The 26,102-nt window shown below is 41.2% G+C and overlaps 1 protein-coding gene across 1 annotated transcript in view; it reads right to left on the reverse strand.

Annotated features, from left to right (window-relative positions):
- Positions 1–5: 5 nt before the first annotated feature.
- VTCN1 (V-set domain containing T cell activation inhibitor 1) overlaps positions 6–26,102 on the reverse strand; it is a gene marked incomplete at its 5' end in the record, with an annotated part of 31,089 nt that continues 4,992 nt past the window's right edge. Inside the window, 7 exon segments of the mRNA XM_079941340.1 lie at positions 6–4,297; positions 11,116–11,282; positions 16,317–16,595; positions 19,467–19,501; positions 19,503–19,595; positions 19,597–19,697; positions 19,699–19,808. Coding sequence (XP_079797466.1) covers positions 11,161–11,282; positions 16,317–16,595; positions 19,467–19,501; positions 19,503–19,595; positions 19,597–19,697; positions 19,699–19,808 — 740 coding nt within the window. The 3' untranslated portion in view covers positions 6–4,297; positions 11,116–11,160.

Raw genomic sequence — 26,102 nt, forward strand, 5'->3', positions numbered from 1 at the left:
TATATTTGAGGCCAAACAACATGGAACATATAAACTGGTCTCAAGAGACATTTTGGATCATCTGGTAAAGACAGTTATAGCAGATTACAACCATCTTTTGAAGTCTTGGAGACAGTCCCCAAGGAACTTTTGGGAACACATGAAGGTGACGTTAGAGTGAGTTAGGAGGAGGCTTACAATTTCACTGCCAGCCCCTTTGTGAGTTAGGGAAGGGATTTGGTGGAAATGCCCAAGTGTAATTTAGGAATCACTGCAGTCTCCTCCAGGGAGAAGGGCCGTCTTCCTTACAGATGGCTTCAGATCTTCATGAGCAATGAAGCTGAAAGCTCCCAATGAGTCCTCATAGTTTAATATATATAATAACACAATAGCCAATATTTATATAACGTTACAGATATTTATAGCACTTTTACACATGACCATACTTTTTCAGAAATAGTATGGGTTGTCATGAGAGATTTGAGTTTGAATGCTTTTTCAACCTGTTGGCTTATATGATCTTTGGTAAGTAAGTTACTTAACCTCTCAGGACCTGTTTTCCCCTCTGTAAAATGGTGATGGTGATGGTGCTAGGGTCAAGGTGATACCCACCTTATAAGATAAGGACTGAATGAGACAAATACCTAGTATGATGTTTGAGACCTAGGAGGCACTTGATTTCCTTTCTCTAAAGATGGTTATTTGCGTCAGTAGACCTCACATTTCCACAGTAGTTATATGTTTATGAAGGTAACATATTCAAATATGTCTCACGTTACACAGTGATTCTTAACTCCCGCAATGGGGGTGGAAGTGGTGATGCCTGTATTGTTAAAGAGCACCCCCGCACCCTCAGTGAGAGTCCTTGGTCTACACTTGACACCCCAAGGATCTCTCACTAGTTGGATATTTTTACTCCTGCTTTACTTCAGTGAAGTGAGGATTATTTACCTCTGTGGGAAGACAGTACATTAAGCTAATGAAAAAGGTAGTCGAGAAATTACCTTCTCATGTGTGCCTAGATGCCAGGGAGCATTGTTTTCTTGGGGTGAGGGGGTGCCTGTGGGGAAGTTGTGATGGAAAGAATGGTGGAAAGACAGAATACTCAGTCAGGGTCTAGAGGACCGTTGATTGGGCTATATGGGAGAAAATGGATAAAAGGGAAGGTGAGAGGAACTGAAGACAATTGTCATTTTTCTCATAGATCCTCATTTAGCAGTCTGTGACTTGGCTTCTTCTGGGGTACCTACTGCCTCTAAATAGGAACTGCTGTCTTTATGCTGTAAACTTGTCACATTTCCAGTCTCACCTACCCTAGGTATGAGACCTGGACCTACCACTTGGGTCGTATACGGTTATCTGACTCATCAAAGTCATATTAAGTACCATAAGGTCCTGGAATTTTATCCGTCAAAGCCTAATAGTTCTCCTTATAATGATACATAATGGTTACAAATAAATTTTGGGAACTACAAATAAATTTTGGGAACTGCAAATATGGAAGGCAAAGAGAGAAAGGAAATGGTTTCAGTTTGCTATGAACTGCTTACAGGCTAGATTAACTGAGCATCACTTTTGGCTTATTATAAAGAAGGGATATAGGACTAAGCTATCCATAAAGTTCTTATTCGAAGTATCCTTTAGAGTTTTGGGTAAGGGACTTTATAATTGAAAATGCTAAGGATACTTCTTAGGCCAGGCAATTAGATTTGAACTGAAGAGATAAGATAATGCTGCAGGTGAAATTATGACTTTGAGAAGAGAGAGGCATATCATTATCTGGGGGAGCCTTGCTGTTCATTAGACACAGAGGCTCCCATAGTGGTAACTACAGACACCCCCCTTCTAAGTTGTGACTTAACTGCTTTGGCCCAGAAGATGCTATCAGTAAACAAAGCTTCCTGGGAATGTCTGCTTGATCCTCTTAAGAGCAAGTTTCCAGAGACTGCCTAGGCCCCCATCCTTATTTTGTCGTCATCTTCAAACTGTCCAAGTGCTCAGCAATGAGGAGCAGTAGACAAAAACAACGTGCGATTTTGTGTTAAATTGCATGTATAGACTAGAGAAGAGTAAAATCATAGTGCACAGGACCACTCAAAGACAGCTTCATGGGAAAGAAGAATTTATGCTCGAGAGAGATAGAATTTAAAGAAAGACAAGAGAGCATCTCTAAGGTTCTGTTTTTGTGACTGTTAATTTTTACTCATGGCTCCCATACTGAAACTCCTGGAGATGATTGATGTGAAAGAGGAAATAAGACAGTGTTAGAAGGAGCAAGGTGCTCAGGCGTATAGTAAGACAGTCTGAATTAGAGCAGCTGGTTGGATGTATGGAGACTTTACCAGCTGGAGAGAGATTAGGAATTACAAATTTCATTAATAGAACCAAAGCACATCACAGATGCCATCAGGCAGAAGCCTTATTATTGCAGTAATGACCCCCTGCACGCCCCATCCCCCAATTGACAATGCACAGATTGCGGTCACTGTACACTTCCAACAAATCTGGGTATAGCTGGTAGCCAGTACTTCTCCTTGAAGTTTGACTTGTTCCCTCAAATTGTTAATACTTCTGAAATGTTTTAGCTTTTGGCATCTGGAGTTGAGCTTCCCTAGATGTTTGTGGTGTCCATCATATTCTCATTTTTTACTTCAGTTAATAGCATCTGGTGTCTAATGCCTCTGCACGTATCACTGTGTGGTCATGGACAAGGCCAAAGAATTAACCTGGGTTGGGAGTCGTTATGCTTTCACAGTTTACTTTCTCAGTTTGGTTCAGCATTATTCTCTTGCAAAAGGCCGTTTGGGAACAAGCTGGGAATGCAGCAGTTATTTCAGAAGTCCCCTGGGAATTTGCTCTTTAGCAATTAAATTACCTTTAGACTTTATTCCAACTACCAGTGTGATTTTGAGCAAGTTATATAGCCTGAGGATAGCCAGTTACCCACACTTCACCCTGGGCCTCTGGGTCTTCACCTGAAAAGTGAAAGGACTAGGAAAGAGGATTTTGAGGTCCTTCCACCTCTAAGATTTTGAGAATTTGATAATTCCTGACTAGTAAGAATCAGATTGTTTTGATACTAGAGCAATGGGTTTGTCCACCCGTGTGTATTCTCCCACATTCATCTGCCTCAAGTCTACTGTCACCACTTATTTTCCCAGATGGAGACTTGGCAGGCTGGTAAAGCCTAATGTAGTTCCCTTAAGAAACTAGACCCAGCCACCTTGCCCATACTCACAGGCTCCTGTCGTTCCCTCCCATTCATTTATCCATTCATTCATCCGTTCATTCAACAAACATTTATTGAAGGCCCATTATGTGCTATGTACTAATCTTTAAAACCTGATGTATGGCTTTTTATCCATTTTCCCTTATACTCGCATTCTTTGGCAAACTAGGCAGACAACAGCATAGGAAATGTATATTCAATCATTCTTTTGAATGGTCAGAACTCTAAAATCAAGTTTTCTATAACAAAATGTAATACAGGCACAGAAGGTCCAAAGTGCCAGGGAGGCAGTGGTCAACATGCAAAAAGTGTGGGAAGGGGCCTGGCAAGAAAACATTCTTTTCCATCAAAGTTTCATTCCTCAGGGCCTCACTTCAAAGGTTCATTGCCCCTGCTTTCAGAAATCTCTGTTTCAAGGAAGTTACATGTTTTTGCTGCCTTAATTTGAATTTTGACTAGGCAGAGTGCTGAGATCTAAATTCAGCCTGAGAGAACTTGTGATGGAACTCAGGCAGCTCTCTCACAGGACTTGATTTGTAGAGTAGAAAGAAAGGAAAGGAACGTAGAAGCTCAACCAGCTGAAGATAATCCATCAGGAATTCCTGGTTGCCTGAAACTGAGTTCTGTCTCTCTGTGCTGAGGCAGCAGCCAAAGAGAGAGAAACTAATGCCTAATTTTAGGAAGCAAACAGGTTTGTTTGCTCCCCTGTTTTCTAGATCCTTTTCTACTCTACATGAGGGTTTCTTAATCTCAGCACGATTGACATTTGGGGCTGGATAATTCTTTGTTGTGGGTGGCTGGCCTGTATGTTGTAGGATGTTGAGCAGCATCCCTGGGTTCTATCCACCAAATGCCAGTGGCACCTCCAAGTTGTGACAACAAAATTGTCTCCAGAATTTCCAAGTGTCCCCTGAGGTGGTGCAACGTCACCTGGTTGTGTCCCACCGCTGTAGATGCTGGTGAAAGTTGAGGTCGTCACTGTCCATGCAGGATATGAAGTAGAAGCCTCAAACCCTGTGATGGCAGGATATCACACAGAGTGAAGATGAGAGGTCTTCTTTTCCTGGACCATTCAAGGATGAACATCATCTGAGAAGTAAAATAGCATTAGTTTGTTTTAAAAATCAGGTGTTCACATAGTTTAGAAAATCAGTGTTGCCCAACTACATTTTTTATGTTAAAATTATGATGATTTTCCACATATCTTAAGCATGTGTCAGGTGGGAGGAGATGCCAGGGCACTTTCGCTCTGTAAATGAAAAGTGAATCATTTGACCCATCACTAAAATACAGCTACCTCTGAATTATGAAGTGGCAGCTGATTAGCAGCTTCTTACTGAATCCACCAGTTTAATTTGTGGATTATAAAATGTGGATATATTGCAATCAAAACTTTCTAGAAACTTCCTCAGAGCAACATTACAGCAGTATAGCTAAAGATTCTGAGACAAATGAGATGCAGTATCCCATTCTCTCACTCCCTGGATGGGGATGGGGAGGTCCCTGAGATATGGGGATATACTTGTCTCTACATTCACTTTACTTCAAGAGTCTAATACACTTCTCTAGTTCAGATGAATTGTTTCCCAACTTTTCATATATGTCTTTGAAGATAAATTTATCTTCTTCATATTGAAGTCTTCTGTGGGTTGCTTTTGGCTTCTTCTTCTTGATGTTATTTGTTCACTCCTGAGTTCTAGACATAAATTCATTTCTCCCCAGAACTATAAAACTAGGTCATATCTTGTGGTGAAATAGTTCTGCAGATTCCTGGAATTCTGAAAATAACAGCAATAGGATACCATTACAGCCATTCAACAAACATTTTTCAAGAACTGAAAGTCTCCCTTCCACTTGTTTTTCTGTATTCCCTTAAGGAAAGGGATCATCCTCAGAGCAAACAGGAACTGAGAGAGGAACTATGGGCAGGCTCCTAGATAGAAGTGGAAAGGTGGCTTCTATCTGAGTTCTCAACCAGGCAATGTGTGTGACCTAAAGTGTCATGATCAGTTATAATATGTATCTCAAGTAATGATCTCTTCATTTATTTTTTTTAAATTGATTTAAGGTTATCCCTCTGCAATTCTAGAGAGAAAGAGATGGAGCTGCAGCTAACCAGGTAACAGTATATAACCCTTTGTGTACTGCATATGAACATGTATGTCTTGGTTTATTTAAAAAAAAAAAAAAAGACTGCAAATTTTACTGCTCTAAGGGAATACAAGATAAAGATGAATAAGCTATAATTTATAGGTCAGATTATCTAGTCACAGTATATTAAAAACTCATTTCCTTGTGGGAATCAAGGAAAGAAGAAAGGGCTCCTACTAAAGAGATACTCAAAGGATAGTTTCCTTAGGGAAATCTCCCTCCAGTGATAACCATGGAGGTCGGAAATGATGGAAACTGGCAGATTTCCTTACAAAGAATCTGTTTTGTGCACTTCACCATAGTGTTTGGAGAACAGGAGAAAGAATGAAAAGCAGATGAAGAGACCCCCAGCCAAGATGGTGGAGTAGAAATACCCTGAGCTAACCTTTCACAAGCACACCAAAATCACAACCATTTGCAGAAAAACCATCGATGAAAAAGACCGGAGCCTACCAGAAAAGATCTTCTACAACTAAAGACATAAAGAAGGAACTACAGTGAGACAGGTGGAAGAGGCAGACTCAACGATAGAGTCAAGTCTCATACTCCCAGATGGGTGACCCACAAACTGGAGGATAATTACATTGCAGAGGTTCTCCCAAAGGAGTGAGAGATCTGAGCCCCATATCAGGCTCCCCAGCCCAGGAGTCCTGCACCAGGAAGACAAGCCCCCAGAACATTTGGCTTTGAAGGCCAGTGGGGCTTACTTTTAGGAGAGCCAAAGGGCGGGAGGAAGAGAGACTTCACTCTTAAAGGGTGCACACGAAATCTCACATGCTCTGGAACCCAGGGCAGAAGCAGTAATCTGATAGGAGCCTGGGTCAGACATACCTGCTGATCCTGGAACGTCTCCCAGAGAGGCAGGAGGCAACTGCATATCACCCTAGAAACACAAGCACTGATGGCAGCCATTTTGGGGAGCTCCTACCATGTGGACACTGGTACTGGCAAATGCCATTGTGAAACTCTCCTTCTAGCTCATCAGCACCAACACCTGGCCCCACCCAACAGCCTATAGTCAACAGTGCTGGGATGCCTCAGGCCAAGCAGCTAACTGGGCAGGGACACAGCCCCACCCATCAGCAGACTGGCTACCTTAAGACCACCTGAGCCCATAGCTGCCTCTGGACATGGCCCAGGACCCAGCTCCACCCACCAGTGGGCAGGTACCAGCCCCAGAATCCCCTGGACCCTGATGCTGCCCTCCAGGAAGCCTATTCTAGCCTCTGGGCCAGCTTCATCCACAAGGGGGCAGACACTAGATGCAAGAAAACCACAATCCCAGAGCCTGAAGACCTAGCCTGCCACCAGTAGGCCAGACCCTGTCCTGGGGAGCAGCTGGGCCCCAGCCCTAACCACTAGCAGGCCAACGCAAACTTTGAGACACCCCAGACCCAACTGTGTCAGGAACCGCGCCCACCCACAGCAATCCAAGACCAGCCCTGGGACCCCTGGGCCCTGCATTTGGACTCTAGGACATGGCTTTGCCCACCAGTAGACCGGCACTAACACCCTTGCTTCACCCATCAGTCAGTGGACAATATTACCAGAGTTTTCTGGACCCTGACTCCATCCACTCATGACCCAGCACTATCCCTGGGTCCCCGTGGGGTTCCGCAGTCAGCTGCCTCTGCAGCCAGCAGCCTCCACATGAGACAGGGCCTGGCAACGTTGGACCAAGGGCTAACCAAGCTTACTAGACCTCCCACATAGTCAGCCTGCAACAACAGGAGGACCCATGCAATCCTCATATGAAGAACTCTAGGGCGTACAGCTTGAGTGATGAGAGAGGAGTGTGCTGTTGGTACGCATCGGAGGTCTCCCACAAAATATCACTGCTCCAGGGTCGTAAAATGTAACCAACCTACCAGATACATAAAAATACAAACAGCAAGGTAGCAAAATGAGGTGACAGAGGAACGTGTTCCAGACGAAGGAACAAGATAAAGGATACAAGATAAAACCCCAGAAGAACAACTAAGTGGAGATAGGCAATCTACCTGAGAAGGATTTCAGGGTAGTGATTGTAAACATGATCAGAGAACTAGGGAGAAGAATGGATCCAAAGAGTGAGAAGTTAAAAGTTTTTAACAAAGAGTTAGAAAATACATATTGATAGAACAACCAAACAGAGATGAAGAATACAATAACTGAAATGAAAAATATACTAGAAGGAATCAACAGTAGACTAAATGATGGATCAGTGAACTGGAAGACAGTAGTGGAAATCACTGATGCTGAACACAAGAAAAAGGAATGAAAAGAGGACACAAACCTCTGGGACAACATCAAGTGTACTAATATTCACATTATAGGGGTCCCACAAGGCAAAGAGAGAGAGAAAGGAACTGAAAACATATCTGAAGACATAATAGCTGAAAACTTCACTACCCTGGGAAAGGAAATAGACATCCAAGTCCAGAAAGTGCAGGGAGTCCCATCCAGGATTAACCCAAAGAGGAATATACCAAGACACATTGTTACTAGAATGGCAAAAACTGAAGATAAAGAGAGAATATTAAAGGCAGCAAGGGAAAACCAACAAATAACATACAAGGGAACTCCTATAAGGCTATCAGCTGACTTTTCAGCAGAAACTCTGCAATTTGGAAGGGAGTGGCACAATATATTTAAAGTGATAAAAGGGAAAAACATACAACCAAGAATACTCTAGCCAGCAAGACTGTTGTTCAGATTTGATGGAGAGATCAAAAGCTTTACAGGCAAGCAAAAGTTAAGAGTTCAGCACTACCAAACCAGCTTTTCAAGAAATGTTAAAGGAACTTCTTTAAGTTAAAAAGAAAAGGCCAAAACTGGAAACATGAAAATTATGAAAGGAAAAAGCTCATAGGTAAAGGCAAACATAAATGTAGGAAATCGTATCATGCACAAAGCTAGTAAGAAGGCTAAAAGACAAAAGTAGTAAAAATCATGTATATCCTCAGTAAGCAGTTAAGGGATACACAAATAGATGTAAAATATGATATCAAAAACAGTAATCATGAGGGAAGGAGAGTACAAATGCAGGGTTGTTCAAATGCATTTGAAATTAAGAGATCAGCAACTTGATACAATCATGTATATATATTTAGATCTATATAAAAACCTCATGGTAACCACAAATCAAAAACCTATGCTAGATACACAAAAAAGTAAAAGGAATCCAAGCATAACACTAAAGATGGTCATCAAATCACAAGAGAAGAGAACAAAAGAAAGGAACAAGACAGACAGAAACAAACCCCAAACAATTAACAAAGTGGCAACAAGAACACATACATATCAATAATTACTTTAAATTTAAATGGACTAAATGCTCCAGTCAATAGACTTAGAGTGGCTGAATGGATAAAAGAACAAGACCTGTATACATGCTGCCTACAAGAGACTCACTTCAGATCTAAAGACACACAGACTGAAAGTGAGGGGATGGAAAAAGTTATTCCATGAAAATTGAAATCAAAAGAAAGCTGGGGTGGCAAAACTTATATTAGACAAAATAAGCTTTAAAATAAAGACTGCTATAAGAGACAAAGAAGGACACTGCATAATGATCGCGGGGTCAATCCAAGATGAAGATCTAACAATTGTGAATATATATGCATCCACCATAGGAGCACCTAAATACATAAAGCAAATGTTAATGGACGTAAAGGGAGAAATCAACAGTAACACAACAATAGTCGGGGACTTTAACACCTCACTTACGTCAATGGACAGATCTTCCAGACAAAAAAATCAGTAAGGAAACACTGGCCTTGAATGACACATTAGACGAGATGGACTTAATGTCTATATCTATCTATCTATCTATCTATATATATATATCACATTTCATTCAAAAGCAGAATACACATTCTTTTCAAGTGCACATAGAACATTCTCCAGGATAGATCACATGCTAGGCAACAAAACAAGCCTTGGTACATTTTTAAAAATTGAAATCATATAAAGCATCTTTTCCAATCACAGTGCTATGAAACAAAAGAAGTCAACTACAAGAAAAAAAGACTGCAAAAAAAAAAAACCACACCGAAACATGTGGAGGCTAAACAATATGCTACTAAACAACCAATGGGTCAATGAAGAAATCAGAGGAAATAAAAAAGAAATACCTAGAGACAAATGAAAATGAAAACACAATCCAAAAATCTACGGGACACAGCAAAAGCAGTTCTAAGAGGGAAGTTTATAGCGACACAAGCTTACCTCAGGAAACATGATCTAACCTGATTCCACAGCAGCCCCATAAGAAAGGGTTTCCTCTGATTTCGTTGTTTGCATACCACCTTCACAATTTTTATAATATCCATGTACTACCTTTTATCTAAGTATACAACTTTATATTTGTATTTCAACCACTTTTTTTAATACATCTTTATTGGAGTATAATTGCTTCACAATACCATGTTAGTTTCTGTTGCACAACAAAATGAATCAGCCATATACATACACATGTCCCCATATCCCCTCCCTCTTGAGCCTCCCTCCCATCCTCCCTATCCCACCCCTCTAGGTCATCTCAATCACTATTTTTTAAAATAAATGTAAAAATTTTTTTACCACACTCAAAAAAGCAAAGCAGATCAACAGATTTTTGTCTGCCCTTGAGGACTTAACAATCTAGGCAAGGAATATATGTGCCTCAGAGAGTGTAAGATATTATAAATTATACATGCTCACCAAGGGGATGTGAGATAAAAGGACCAGCAGGAAATGGGTGAAGGAAGTGTGGACCTGAATTAGCATAGAGTAGAGGAGATTTCCAGGAAGGGGCAGAGAGAGAGGGAGCAAGGCCAGAGAGCAGTAGTAGGCAGCTGAGAGAAGGAGGAACCTTAGGGAGAGAAACTTAGAGAGCTGTGACTGCATAGCTGAGGACTTTAACTTTGATATACTAGTGCCCAGAGAGTCACTTCAGGTTGCAGAGTAAAGGACTGCTGTGATGAAAATAGCATTTGAAAACTTTTATTCTGGCACCTTGTTTCCTATCACCTGAAACAGAGGGAGGAGCAAGTACAAGGTTTTAGAACTAGTTGGGGCATGAGATGATTAGGGTCAATCTGAAAGACAACATGGGCAAATACTGTAGAGCTTGGTAACAAATTGACCTGAAGGACAGAGGGGACAAAAATAGCTCTAAGGTTGTGAGCCTGGTGCATGGTGGCAGTGCCACTGAGTAATGTGGTAGTGTTGACTGTAACTTCACAAGCTCAGTTGTATACAAATTCCACATGCAGAAGAATATTCAGAAAGAGATGTCCTACTAGTAATTAGAGCCAGAGGAGTGAAGTGAGAGTGCAAAGTCTTAGCAAGAGGGCTAGTTGGTGAGTGCTTTGTCAAGTCTCCAGTCAACAGGGGCTTTGTTGAGGGGGGCTGGGAGGAGGCCACTTATGTGAGCGATTATGCTCATGTCATCATGTTTCATTGTGAAATCCAGAGTAATGAGTCAGGGCCAAATATCTCTTTGTCTTCAATAAGATATGTTTGCCTTCAAGGATGACTGAATAAATGAAAAGGTGTTTGAATTTACACAAATATTTGAATTGCATAGAGTTGTTTTTCCTGTACGTCTGTCAATGAGGTCTCTACTCTTTGTTAACAAATGCTTACCTTTCACAGTAGCAGTGGAAATAGTGCCTACTGCCCTGACGTTATTAAATGTTTCTCTCTGGGGCTGGTGCTGGGAGCTGCTTGATTCCTGTTAGGGACACAAACAAACATAGTGGCTCCCCGACACCATTCGTGATTCATCTCACCTGTCGTACCAGTGACTCTGCATGTTTCTGTGTAGCCAAGGTGCATTATTTTAGCATCAGGTAAGGGCAGAGAGGCAGGAGTACCCAGGTGATGGCAACAGAAGAGACACACAGGGAAGCCTTTGAGTTCAGCAGCTGGAGGTGACTTTGCCTTTTAATCTCAGAGTCTGTAAAGGGAGAGAAAAAAGTTCAGGGTCATAGAGGAAAAGCTGGATGTCTCCTTCACATGGCTGGTTAGCAAAGAAAAATACCCCCAAAAAACAGAACAGATTGTTCCTAATATAACTTGTGCCCTAATTTGAGGGCAGTTTTGTACCCCATTCTCTACCTCTCTGTAACTAGCTTAAAAGCAGAGCTTTCCCTTTCTGCAAAGAAGTTCCATTCTCTCGTCCACTCCAGTGAGCCCTCAGCCAAATGAAAAACGATTCCAATAAACACACTGCTGTTGGTTACCAAATAAAGAGTAGGTTAAACCAACAGCCATGGCCAGTCCTTGGTGTCAGACAGATTTTTCTTCCTCTAGGCAGTGACCTTTACAGGTTCTGTGTCATTTGCTTTCCTCACACCACTACAGAGTAATGAGAAAGTATTGTTCTCATTTTGAAGTAGAGAAAGGCAGAAGTGAAGAAATTAAATTACTCTTTACTCTATTTTCTCCCTCGACAGTCCAGTGTCATTTAGCTCATTTCAGCTCTGATACTTACTAGCTGTGTGACTTCAGGCAAGTTTAGGCAAGTTACTCTATATGTGCTACAGTTTCTTCATCTATAAAATAGGGCCAAAGTAATAATCATCAACTTCGTAGGATTCTTGTGAGGATTAATGAGTTAATACAAGTAAAGCACTTAGAACCTGGCACCATAGTAAGCATTCAGTAAGTATTAGCTGTCAAGACAATAACAGTAACCCCACTCAAGCCTAGTAAACCTTACTTCCATTAAGCTGATCATTTTCCCAATCCACCTCCTTAGCCCGAATTCTGTCCTAAATTCCACATCTGTATTTACAGTTGCTACTATATGTCAGTGAAAAATATAATTATTCAGCAACTATTTTTGAGCACCTGTTGTTTGAGTTCAAAGGAGTCCAATAACACCCTCTCCCCAGCTGAGTTCTGAACCAATTAAAGAGCAAGACAAAGTGAGGCAACTGGAAGACTAAAATCACCTTTATTCCTGATAAATCTGATAATAAAGGATTAAGCATTGTCTGCAGGGAAGTGGGCTGCAGCCCAGACTTCCCCAGTGACAGGCAGCACAAGACTGGGGCAGGCTTCCTCCCACAAGGGCAGATTCTACCCCTGCAAACTGTTGGCTTAGAGGAGAAGAGTAGAATGTATACTTCTGGTTAGCTAGAGAGAAAAGGAAAAGTGAGGAGCTGGGCTATTTATACCCAGCTTCTCCTAATAAACTCACTAATTGGGAAAGTTAATTTCTCTTCCTCTGGGGAAGAGTGAAAGAGGAGAGAAGAGAGACTAGAAGGGTTACGTTGGTGGGGATCTCTTCCCGTGGAAGGAAACATGTGGAGGAGGGATGAAGCAGTCTCCCCCAGACTTGGTGTATGCTGGGTAATGTGCTAAGCATTGGACATCTCTACCTTTGTACGTAGTGGGCACTTTCAACTCAACAGCTCTAAAATCTTCATCTTTTTACCTGACATGTTGCTTTTCCTACATTTTCATTTTTGTTGTTGGTAGCATTACTAACCTCCTAAGCAACCTGGATATAGCAATATCAGACCCCTTTTGACTTGTTCCTTCTCTTGTCCTTCACATTTGTGTCACCAAGGCCTGTAGGTTATTTTCTTCATTAACTTTTGATTCTCCCACCTTTCCTTCCCATTGTCGCTGCCCCAGTTAAGGCCCTCATAATTTCTCCCCTGGACATTGACATAGGCTTCTGACTTCATGCCTTCCTAGTCTATCAAAACCATACTTTTTCTTCAAAACCCAGCTTGAACTCTTCCTCATCTATTGAGCCACTACAGTCATAATTAACTACTCTTTCCTGTGGGTACCATATCCACACTGATTAACTTCTCTTATGACAACTGTGCTATTCATCTCAGTGTTTCATGGGACTTACAAATTACTTTGTATATATTTGGCACTAAATAGATACTTGTTGAATGAATGACCCAGATGAGCAGTATAGTTAGAGAACACAGGATATAAACCTCATGGCATCATTCAGTTGTTTAAAAACTTACTTTGTGCATGGTAAGAAGGAATTATGTTATTTTATCTTAATTTTGAGCTATGTCATGCTTCTAAAAGTTGGATATAGTCCTAGTACTGGTACATGGAACACTTGTTCTGATGTATCCTATAAGCATGTATGGAAAAAGAACCTGCTCACTGAACAAAAGCTGTGCCCAATTTCTGTGGTTTGTTTGGTTATTGCCATTTCTATTAGAAGACATTAGTTATATAGTTGGAGCTTTTAATTGAGATCTAAACTGAAATACTGTTGTTAACACTCATTGTTTTAAATGCCTAATGCTTATTTGCCCCTTCTCTTCTGGGAAGGCCTTCCATCCAGGTACTGCCTCATTGGTCTAAGTATGGGCAGCTGACCCAAGTGGAGCTGTTCTGGGAATATATTCAATAGAATCAGACTGAGGGATTGAGCTTCAGTCTAGTTACTCTCTTGAGTGAAAGAGACTTTTAAAGGTAGGAGCTCTTGGCAACCATATTCTGCCCTATAGACTAAAACAAGAGAGAGTAAATTAGAGAGCAAAGAGAATAAAGTAGAAATGAGAGACAAAGAATGGAATTTAAGTTCTTGGATCCAGCTGTTATTGAAGCCACACTGCACTTTCTGTCCTTGGTTTCATGAGACATCCTAATACCCTTCTAATAAATTCCTTCTTTTAGCTTAGGCTTCAGTTGGTTTTGTTTTCTGTTATAGGCAACTAAAAGTGTTCTAATTGGTACAGTCACCAGTTTGTTTCACAGGATAGTGGAAGAGCTCTCTCTTTCTCATATATATGATTTTTTATTAGATACTTTTTTATTGTGGTAAAAAACGTAATATGAAACTTACTATCTTAACCATTTTAAGTGTACAGTTGAGTAATGTTAAGTATATTCACATTCTTGTGAAAAAAATCTCCAAAACTTTTTCATTTTGCAAATCTGAAACTATACCCATTAAACAACAACTCCGTATCCTTTCCCCTTGGCCCCAGCTCCTGGTAACCATCATTGTACTTTGTTTCTATGAATTTGATTACTTCAGATACTTTATAAGTGGAATCAAATGGTAGAATCAAATAATATTTATCTTTCTGTGACGGGCTTCACTTATAGCATAATATCCTGAAAATTCATCCATGTTGTAGCATGCAAAAGGATTTCCTTCCTTTTTAAGGCTGAATAATGTCGCATTGTATGTATACCACATTTTGTTTATCCATTCGTCTGCTGGTGGACATTGGGGCTGCTTCCTCCTCTTGGTTATCGTGAATAATGCTGCTGTCAACATGGGTGTGCAAATATATCTTTGAGACACTGCTTTCAGTTTTTTTGTACATAATACACAGAAATGGGACTGCTAGATCATTTGGAAGTTCTATTTTAAGTTTTTTGAGGAACCTCCCATACTGTTTTCTATAGTGGTTGCACCATTTTACAGTCTCACCATCATACACAAGTATTCCAATTTCTTCTCATCCTCACCAACACTTGTTGTTTTCTGTTGTTGTTGTTGTTAGTAGCCATTCTAATTAGTATGAGGTGATATTGTGGTTTCCGTTTACATTTCTCTGATGATTAGGGATGTTGAACATCTTTTCATATACTTGTTGGCCATTTTGTATATCTTCTTTGGAGAAATGTCTGTTCGAGTCCTTTGCCCATTTTTTAACCAAGTTATTTGACTTTTTCATTGTTTAATTATAGAAGTTCTTTATGTATTCTGGATACTAATCCCTTATCAAACATATGATTTAAAAATATTTTCTCCCATTCCATAGGTTGCCTTTTTGTATATATAAATTTTAATTAAAAAATAGCTGATGAGGAACTTCCCTGGTGGCGCAGTGGTTAAGAATCCACCTGCCAGTGCAGGGGACATGGGTTCGATCCCTGGTCCAGGAAGATCCCACATGCTGCAGAGCAACTAAGCCTGTGAGCCACAACTACTGAGCCTGCACTCTAGAGCCTGCGAATCACAAGTACTGAGCCCACGTGCCACAACTCCTGAAGCCTGTGTGCCTAGAGCCCATGCTGTGCAACAAGAGAAACCACCACAATGAGAAGCCTGTGCGCCACAACGAAGAGTAGCCCCTGCTCACCACAACTAGAGAGAAAAGCCAGCGCCCAGCAATGAAGACCCAATGCAGCCAAATAAATAAATAAATAAAATTATTTTTAAAATAGCTGATGAAAATATGGTTTATTCAGTTAAATTCAGCAAACATTTAAAGGGCACTTAAAATGTGCAAGGTATTCTGTTTGGTACTAGGCTTGATATAAGACAGTGGTTCTCCTGATATACTCCTTCCCCTATAGCTTGAATTCAATTTAACCCCAGCAGGGATGGTTTTAAAATTCATAATTCAGTCTATGCATTTCCTTGACACTAGCTCAACCCTAGGTTTTGTAATATACTAAAGCACTGCAGGGAGACTAGGGTGTTGAGCCTCCCTGGCTCCTGGTCTTCTCAGCCTGGGAGGCCAGCTTAATCTGGAGCTTTCAGATTAATCTTGTGCCAATATTAGTGGGACCTTGAGCAAGTCCTGGAAGGACTGAATAAGAAAGACTGAGGCAGACTCTAAGACCTTTAGTCTTCAGATCAGAAGTCTTCTCAAAGGCAGGATAGACCCAAACCAATCTGGGGGGACTCGGGATGTAGATCACCAGCTGAATATATCAAAGATTTCAAATCATCATCACTTCTCCACTGCTTTACCAAACCAATCCTTCTGAGTTAGGGCCTCAGAATCCTAAACACTGCCCTCCAGACAGTAAGAAGGTATACAAGATGAAAACTCATTGCCACCTTTGACCTGTATGCCATAAATATTGTTTTGTATTAGTTTTCTTCTTACATAATGCAATCCCAACTGGAATTGTGATCGAGATCTCTGTGAAACTTTCTATGCCCTGGTACATAATATATCTGTTAAAGAAATTAGATTTTAGTTTACACTAGATTATAACCCCAATAAACCCATACCAAATGTGTAAAGGAACCCACCTGTCACTTTGATGTCCCCTGTGGCTTTGGCAATGTTGTTTTCAATCATACAGGAGTATGTGTTGTTGATCGTGACATTGTAGAGTACAGATACAACCTTTATGGTCACATTCTTAGAGTTCAGCTCAAAGCTGGTGTCGGAGACTTCTGAGAAGTTGGCTCCCCAGTCAACTTGGGATGCCCAGACCACTGTTGGCTGGGGAAACCATCGGGGAGCCTCACATCGTAAGCTCTCTGAGGTGGCGTTACAGTCCACGTTCACTTCTGGGATGCTGAAGGCTGCAGGGTTGAAGGTCAAAAAGGGGCAGGGGTCAAGGTCAGACGGATAAGACAATATAGCCTTTGAAGTGCTAGGTCTTAAAAACACATTGAAGTGACTCAGTACTTTCCCAGTGGGCTGTCTATGTATGACCCATTGTATTGTAGATGCAAAAAATGATTTGCTCATAGTATTGCTATACATCACAACACTTTGGACAATATCACAAACTCCAAGGACCTAAGTTCTAGGTATACTTGTTACAACACATAAATTTCTCCAAGTAAGAGGAGTTCCAGTGATCACACAAAAAAATTATCAATTAGGGAAACTGGGTATTTATTTTCCTAGGCACCTATGAAGCCTCCTGAATTTTATGTAATTTTTCTGCCTGGAGGGTAAAAGCGTGGGGAGGGAGAAGGAAGAAACAAACAGCATTCACCTACCCACAGAAATTCCATACACAGGCCTTGTCATCATGGGGATCTGAAGTTTGCTTGGGTAGAGACTGCCCAGCCCTGGTATCCATGAATAAAGACAGGCATTTGTTTTCTTTTAAGATAATTCTCCTCACTGGAGAGGCAAGTACATTTTGAATTTAAGACAAACTTCCTCCTCTATCTAGGCAGAGAGACACTTATAGAAAATGTTAAGGCCTGGACTTTGGCCTGTAAAATGTTTATTATATGCCAAAAGGGCAAGATACAAATTATTAATTTATTTAGCATCTTCCTCTGCCCAGGACTGTGCTAGTGTGGACTGAGAGGTGGAAGGAAAGCCTTTGCCATGCCCTTCAAGAGCCTGCTGCCTAGCAGGAGAGACGTACTTGGAGCACATACTTGGAGCAGGCAGGGCACAAGCTCCTGGGAAATGATGTGGGAACCTGAGTGCACATGACAATGAACCACCGTTTATTGAGGGTGTGCTCTGTGCTAGGGACCAAATTCCAGACATTTTTTTTGTTCCTCACAACAGTCCTAGGGATATCTATTATTGTGCCCATTTAACAAAATAAGCTTTTAATTTTAGAATAACTTTAGATTTACAGAAAGGTTGCAAAGATTAGTACAGAGAGTTCTTGTATACTTCTCACCCAGTTTCCCCTAACATTAACATCTTAGATAACCATGATGCATTTGTCAAAACTGAGAAACTATCATTCGTATATTACTATTAACTAAACCAGCCTTTATTTGGATTTTACCAGTTTTCCCACTAATGTCCATTTTATATCCCAGGATCCCATCCAGAATACCACATTGCACTTATTTGTCATGTCTTTTTAGATTCCTCTGGTCTGTGACAGTTTTTCAGTCTTCCCATGTTTTGCATGATCTTGACAGTTTTGAGGAGTACTGGCCAGGTATTTTGTAGAATGCCCCTCTATTGTAATTTGATGTTTTTCTCAAGATTAGACTGAGGTTATGGGTTTTGGAGAGGAAAACTATAGAAGTAAAAGTGCCCTTCTCATCATGTCACATCAGAGAGTGCATGCTGTTAACATGATTTATCACGGGGATGTTAACTTTGATCACCTGGCTGAGTCTATGTTTGCCAGGTTTCTTTGGAAGCTGGACTTCACTAAGTCTAACACACCCTAAGTGCGGTGGTCGGGGAGGGGGAAGTTCTAAGCTCCGCTTCCTGCAGGGGGAGAGATCTACATACATTATTTGGAATTCATCTATAAAGAAGATTTGTTTCATCTCCCTCATATAAGTATGGACTCGTGTATTTATTTTATGCTTAGTTATAATTTAATACTATATTGCTTCTTTTGTTGCTCAGATGGTTCCAGCTTTGCCATTGGAAGCCCTTTCAGTTGGCCCCAGTGTCCCTCTGACCTGACTTTATTAACCCCTATTTTAAGATAAAGAAGCTGAGGCTCAGTGAGGTTGCCTTGCCCAGGCCACTGTATGTGCCTAGGTCTGACTAGATCTATGCTTCAAACCACTACATACACATATTATGAAAGGTCCAAGAGAGATCTGTGCAGGCTAGCTTAGCCTGGGATGCCTCAGGATACTTTCTGCCTATCCTTCAAGGCTCCTCCCAAATGTCAAATTCTCTCTATGGGGGCCTTCCTGTCCCTTTCCTCCCTATGCATTTGGATATGATCTCTTTCTTCCTCTGAATCCCCAAATCACTCTATTTATATTTTCTCTTAAAGCATTTAATACACTTTACTAATTATTGTAGATATGTTTCTTATCTACATATTTTTCTTATTTACATATGTTTCTCATCTCTGCCCCGACCCTCAACTCTATAAGCTCTACACTCTCAGCTCTACAGAAGGAAGGACAATTATCTTTGTTTTCTTAATCATCTTCTTACTCCTTCCAATATCTCAGTCCCTTGTACATAAATACAGAAAATATGTTAAATTTAGTTGGTAAGAAAGCATGGATTTCATTGGAGGAGGATTAGTGAGTTTATAGGCCAATATTGTTTTGGTCAGTTACCTTTGAACTTCTCCTATAATGGGTTCCACTGTCGTGAGTCCCTGGAGATACTGATTTCAGACTTGGGCTAGGGCCTACTTAGCACAGAAAAGTCTCAGACCAGATCATAGTCTTCTCTCACTAGCAAGACCAAAGGGAAAGAACAGAGAGATGGAGAAAACATATTCTGGCAAAATATTTCAGGGAATATATGAGAAAATTCAGAAGAGGCTAGAGTCCTGAGCAAAAGATTTTAAGACCTAATATTATAGTGGGTTACTTCCGGAGCTGGTGTGGGTCTTGGACAGCAAGGATGGCTGCTAGCAGAATTCGGATGGTCTTTGATATTAGTCACTCGTGAGCATAATATGACATTTCATCAGCAATTCACACTCTCTAGTCTCAAATATCTTCTGGCACCTTCTTTCCCTCTCTTCAAAAGTAACTTACCTCCAGTTTTATACTCGAGGTTAGCATTCCCCTTTAGAAGTGATGATGTAACACTTACAGGTACTAGCATCTGTGAGTTGCACAGTTTTCAGCATCAGAGAGGCATTGCCAACTATTACTTGATCAGCACACTGCTGTCTGACCTCTGAACGTTTCATGCTGGTCCGACAGGTCATCTTTGCCTTCTTGGAACTCATGGGCCAAGCCTATTACACCTTCCTTCAGCCACTGTTATCATGATATCAGAAAGTTTGATGTCGGGTTCAAAAGTGCAGCTCAGGATTCCATCCTCCCCAGTGTTCCCAGCTGAGGTGAGAGTAGTGACTGTGACGGAGTATCTTCCTACAATTCAGGAAACAAGGGTCAATGCCAAGGGAAGCTTTGGAACATCTACAACCAAATCCTTCATTACTAAAAAGCCAAACAGGGACTTCTGTAATAAATTAGAAATATACAAAACAGGAGAGGCATGAAAAAAGAAGACATAAGAATAGAAAGAGTATTACGACGATAGTTTTGATACCTACAGCAGATCTGCCAACAGCAGATAAAAAAGCTACACTTTTTTTTTTTGCGGTACACGGGCCTCTCACTGCTGTGGCCTCTCCCGCTGCGGAGCACAGGCTCCGGACGCGCAGGCTCAGAGGCCATGGCTCACGGGCCCAGCCACTCTGCGGCATGTGGGATCCTCCCGGACCGGGGCACGAACCCGTGTCCCCTGCATCGGCAGGCGGACTCTCAACCACTGCGCCACCAGGGAAGCCCCAAAGCTACACTTTTTGAGACCAAGCAACTGAAATCTTGAGACCAAATAAGAGGAGAACGTATTGGACTTGGGTTTTGAAGATGGGAATTCAGATCCTGGTTTTGTCACTTAAGAGCTACGTGACCTTGACTACATCTCTGGATCTCAGAAAAATGGAGGTAATGATATCTGTCTTACCTACCGTAAAGTGCTCTTGTGAGGATCAAATCAAATGGATGTGAACTTGATTTGCAAACTGTAATTACACATATAAGGTATTGTTATTCTCAGTTAACCAGAAGTGGCACAGACGTGAAACCTCACGTTAACTAAATATGGCTAATAATTCTGAAGAACGCTAAATTCTAAGTGTTGTTACTTTTATCTCCACTTGAATGATGAAGAAACGAAGGCATAGAGAATAGAAGTGATCTGGTCAAGGTCAGAGTGCTAGCTATGGCATAATGAAGAATGATACTTAATTAAATTGATTTTTGGCCTAAGATAGAAGTCACACCCTTCTCTCCAAACATATAACAAGTACAAGTATTAATTATGGTGACAGCCACATCCACTGCCTCTTCCCCACTTGCCCAGCTGACAGCCCACTCTGTAAAGGATTGACCAGCTCTCCTCTCTGTACTGGAGGCTGCTGACTGCGGATGCCTACAGGGGTGCTTTAATTAACTGAATATTCTTGAGAGCCTCCTCCTGTGGCTTGGATGTGAAGGTAAGGAGAGGATGGGTCTTTGAGCCCAAGAAGAGAGTGGAACAGACCCAAGGAAGTGTCGGGGAGAGACCATGAGAGGGAAAGGTGAAGAGAGTCCCCCATCACCAGAGTTGCCTTAGATCCTGAGGGTTTTCCGGTCTAGTTCCTGTCCCACTGTCTGGGTATCCTTTAAACAAACACCTTATCTTTATAATGGTCTGCACAAACCTCTCTTTCTTATAGCCAAGAAAGTCCAACATGATGGATGCTGGGCACTTCTCAACTGGACTTCTCAGCTTCCTTATTGGTGTTCCTGCCTCTCATCTCTGCCTCCATCTACCCCATTTTACATGCATTAATCTTACAGGTAGACCTTAAAGTACAATCCGAACATGTCAGTTTCCTAATCGCTAATCTTCCACTGCCCCCAAGGGCTGTGGAATAAACTTCAGACTAACAGCATGGCCTTCAAAGTTAAATATTGCATGCCACATAGGAAATGCCCATAGATATTAGCCCTTTCCAGCCAGACTTCCCACTACATCCTTTCCAAGTCTATATTGTAGTCTTTGCATATCAAGTGATTTATTGATTTGCTGCTTTCAATGAAAAAATACATAAGCAAAGCACACTTGCTATTTTTCAAATGTAAGAGGTAAACATTATGAACATAGGGGATATCTTTGGCATCTTCTGTCTTCCAGCCCTTAAGGGGTTGGAATTATCTTATTAGCTCCTATGCTTTTATAAAATAGATGAAGGTAATGGATTAGGGACAGAACTGGAGAAGCAAACTAAATGAATTTATATTATAAAGAACAGAGAGTTACTGATGGAAGAAAAAGTACCAGTAAAAACGAGGCAGAGGAAACAAAAACCTGTGCCTAGGCTGGGTTGGGAGGATGTTTTGGAGGTTTTAGACTGTAGGAGAAGAGAGGCTTTGGAGTAGCTGCCATGCATGGTCATTCATGTGGGAGATCTGGGAGACAAATTATGAAAGAAGGTAGTATGAAGTTTTGCTGTGTAATATGAATGCAACACACCCCATCCCCTGCCTTGGCATTTTACTGAACACTGCTTTAAAGATTTACTTTGCTTTTTAATTGTTTTCACTTGACAGATTGATATCCAAGACATTGCAGGCTAGTACTGGTTATAATTATACTATGCATCTCCACACACTGCATTGTGCACCTACAATTTATAGTTCCCTCCTCTCCTTTATCACCAGTTATCCAACTTCTACTTATATTCAAGGCTCTTCAGATGGCAGGACTCGCATGAAACCCCCTTTTGATGTGCCAAACCAAAATTAAAAGATCGTCTCTCTCCTCTTCCTCAACACGTTTCTTTGCCTTTATTATAGCATCTGTCTCCCTCTACCTTGTCTCTAGTCTGTCTCTGGCACTAATCTGTAAGCTTTTCAAGGGAAAAAAATGTCTTAATCATATCTGTAAGTCCTGTAACGCTCTGATGGTTAATTTTATGCGTCAGCTTGACTGGGCCCCAGAGTGCCCGGATATTTGGTCAGACGTTCTGGGTGTGTCTCTGAAGGAGACTAATATTTGCATCAGTAAAGCAGATCACCCTCCTTAATGTGGGTGGGCCTCATCCAGTCAATTAAAGACCTAAACAGAACAAAAAGGCTGAGCGAGAGGGAACTGGTGCTGCCTTTGAGCTGGGACACAAGTCTCTCCCTGCCTTCAGACTTGAACTGAAACACTGTCTCTCTTTGTATCTTGAGCCTGCCAGCTTTGGGGCTGGAACTAGCCATTGGCTCTCCTGGTTCTCAAGCCTTTGGACTCAGACTGGAACTAAACTGTCTGGGTCTCCAGCTTGCTGCCTGCAGACCTTAGGACTTCTCAGAGTCCATAATCATGTGAGTCAATTCTTTCTAAATCTTCCTCTCTCTCTGCCTCTCACTCCCTTTCCCCCTATACCTCCACCCTATTGGTTCTGTTTCTCTGGAGAACCTGACATATAAATTCTGGTACCAAGAAGTGGGGTACTGCTGTAATAAGTACCTAAGCATGTGGAGGAAGTTTTGGAACTGGGTAATGGGTAGAGGCTGGAAGAGTTTTGAGGTGCGTGCTAGAAATGTGGATGTTAAGGGCGATTCTGGTGAGATCTCAGATGGGAAATAAGGAACGTGTTATTGGAAACTGGAAGGAAACAATCCTTGTTAGAAAATGGCATAGAACTTGGCTGAATTGTGTTCTAGTGTTTTGTGAAAGGTAAAACTTGTGAGTGATAAAATTGGATATTTAGCTGAGGAGATTTCTAAGCAAAGTGTTGAAAGAGAGGCTTGGTTACTCCTGACTGCTTATACTAAAATATGAGAAAGGAGAGAGATGAATTGGAGAAGGAATTGTTAAGCAAAAAGGAACCATAACTTGAAGATTTGGAAAGTTCTCAGCCTATCCATATTGCAAAAAATGAGAAGACTGTTCTGAAGATAGCGCTCAGGGTGTGGGTGAACAACCATTTAATAAGGAGATCATAGGTATGACTCATGAGGATTTTAACAGCCACCTCAACAGAAGCCAGGAATAGAGATAGGATTATATACTGCCAGCTTGGTACAGAAAAACTAAAGGGAATAGAAAAATGAGACAAAATGAAAGAAAGCTATCAGACTTCGTAGATTTAACAGAACCAGACCATGGATCTATTCAGCTCTATGCTTCAGCAGGCCAAGGGCCTCTATTTCAACAGGCTGGAGGGCCTCTAATGGAAGCCTTAGAGATGGGGCCATCTGGAGCCTGGGGTGGGGGGTGGCAGTGGGACTTCTCAACTGTTAGAATTGTGAGAAAATAAATTTCTATTGTTTAAGCTACCCAGTGTATGGTATTTTCTTATGGCAGCCTAAGCAAACTAAGACAAGTGCCTAGTGCTATGTTTCTACAGAGAAAAATAATATTTGTTGAGTGAATGAATAAATGAATGAATGAAAGAATGAAAATCAGTAGAAATCAAAGCACTGTTTGAGATGATTCTATCCAAAATGATTGTAGGAGTAAGGAACATTTGGCTAGATTATCCCATCTAAATTTGGGGGAAATGTGAGTCAGTGAAAAAAGAAAGCAATGAAAATACACCATGATTCTCAATAAAATCATAGAGCAAGCATAACTATGTTAGAGCAAGGGTAAATCTGATTGTAGTTTATAAAGTTCCATTAAAGTTGAATTGAAAAATTACTTTTTAGAAAAAATACATGATTAGCACAGTTTATGGAGAGAATGAAATGGTAATGACATATCTTAGTTGAGTAATTATGTTACTGAATTAATTTTAATGTGTTGGCCTTGAGCCCACAGGTGGAGGATTTGTTGAAATATCTCTTAGAAAACTTAATGATTAAAAGTAGGCAGCTGTGGAGTGCCCCAGGGACCCACCGCAGGCTCTAGCTCATTTAAGGTTGCATTAAAGACGTGGCAGATGGAATGTGTGTAATGTTGATTAAATCCCCCCTCCTTGTAGCAAATCAGGAGGAATAAAAGCCAGTGAGAATTTAAGAAACCATGAGGACCTGGCCATTGCTTTGCACCCAGAAAGCAATCAATAAATACTTATTTGTTAGGTGAATAAATGATGGTTACAAGTGATAAAATGAGATTTACTTTGCAAGCAACAGTATATAAATATTGCTTCTCTCAAAAAGAAATCTGTTTTCAATTTTGCAAACAAATATTGGCTCAAGAAGCTATGTTCTAGGAACCACAGTTTGGCCTAATATGACTCTCCAGACCTCCTAACCACCAGGGGCTCTTGTGTGGTTTGTTGAGGGTAAAAGGGCTTTAAGAGATGGTTAGAAGGAGCTATCTACTGATAGAGAATTTTGTTAAACAGGCACGGGTTTCAAGAATTCCATTGGTCTCTAAGATTCCATCAAACCTCTTTAAAGTTAGAAGTCCCAGCCACTTACTGAAAATGAATTCTGTGCTCATGAGGGCCGATTACTATCACAGCTCTGGTCTGCGTGGGAAAAGAGGAGCTGTCAAAGGGCAGGAGCAAGCTGAAATTGGAACCATTTTGTTTTCACACCAGTGGGCACTATTCAATTGCCCTCTGCAGTAGGAGCAGGAATCTCTTGGGAGGTGGGGTTATAGGTAACACAAGGCAAGGATTCTTTATAGAAATTACGATTCTGGGTTGCCCAACACCACTGGATGAAACCTGGGAAATGAACTTTCCTTTGAAATGACTCAGTAAGACAAGTTCTGTAGATTTCAGTAGCACAGACAGCATCCTCAGCTTCTGCTGCAACCCAGCTGTCCAGATGGGCACCATAGCACATGGTTTAAACATGGAAACACATAGGCTTATGCCTGCACCAGTGGAACCTGTGGTGGCACCTGTGGGTGCCACTCTTGCCAGAGAAGAGGGCAGGGTTGGGGATAACAGTTGCTCTTGTGAGAAGACAGCAGAAAGGATACTGGGCCAGGCTAGATAAAGGAATGAAGTAGGGAAGCTGCAGCAGAGCACTGGCGTTTGAGAACAGGTATCAGGCTGTCTGTGTTCAAGTCCCAGCTCTGCCACTCACTGGATATGGGACCTTGGGCAAGTTTTCTAACTTCTCTATTCCATAATTTTTTTCATCTGTAAAATGGGGATGCTGATAATAGTAGCTTCCTCAGAAGGCCCCTGAAAGGACTAAGTGATACAATACAGGTAAAGAGCTTAACATAGTATCTGACTTGCCACATGTTAAACCTTAAATCAATGATATTGATAACCATTATTAATTAGAATCATTTGGAAAGATTGCAGATCAGAGCACAGGGAGGAAATAAACACTTTACTAAATGCTTATAGTGACTCATTTTAAGTCAGATAACAACCTTGAGAGGTAGGAATTACTGTTCTACCCATTTTATGAATAGGACAAAGAGGCTGTGGGGGATTCAATGGTTTGCCTAAAGCCCCGTATCTAGCAAGTAGTGGAGCCAATATCAAACTCAGTCTTGTCTGAGTCTGTCCTAAGCCTATACTCCTTCCACCACATTTTGCTGATATCCAGGGCCAGACTGAGATATAGAGAGAGCCTATCCACTAAAACAGTATCCCCACCTTATGTAAAAATAAAAAACAATGAAAAACCATAAAACAAGTGTAAGAAAGGCCAACATCTGTCTATTTTCTCAGATGACTACAGTGACAAAATACGTATCAGTTTCTT

The sequence above is a fragment of the Stenella coeruleoalba genome (assembly GCF_951394435.1).
Source record: "Stenella coeruleoalba genome assembly, chromosome: 1".
Classification (NCBI taxonomy): domain Eukaryota; kingdom Metazoa; phylum Chordata; class Mammalia; order Artiodactyla; family Delphinidae; genus Stenella; species Stenella coeruleoalba.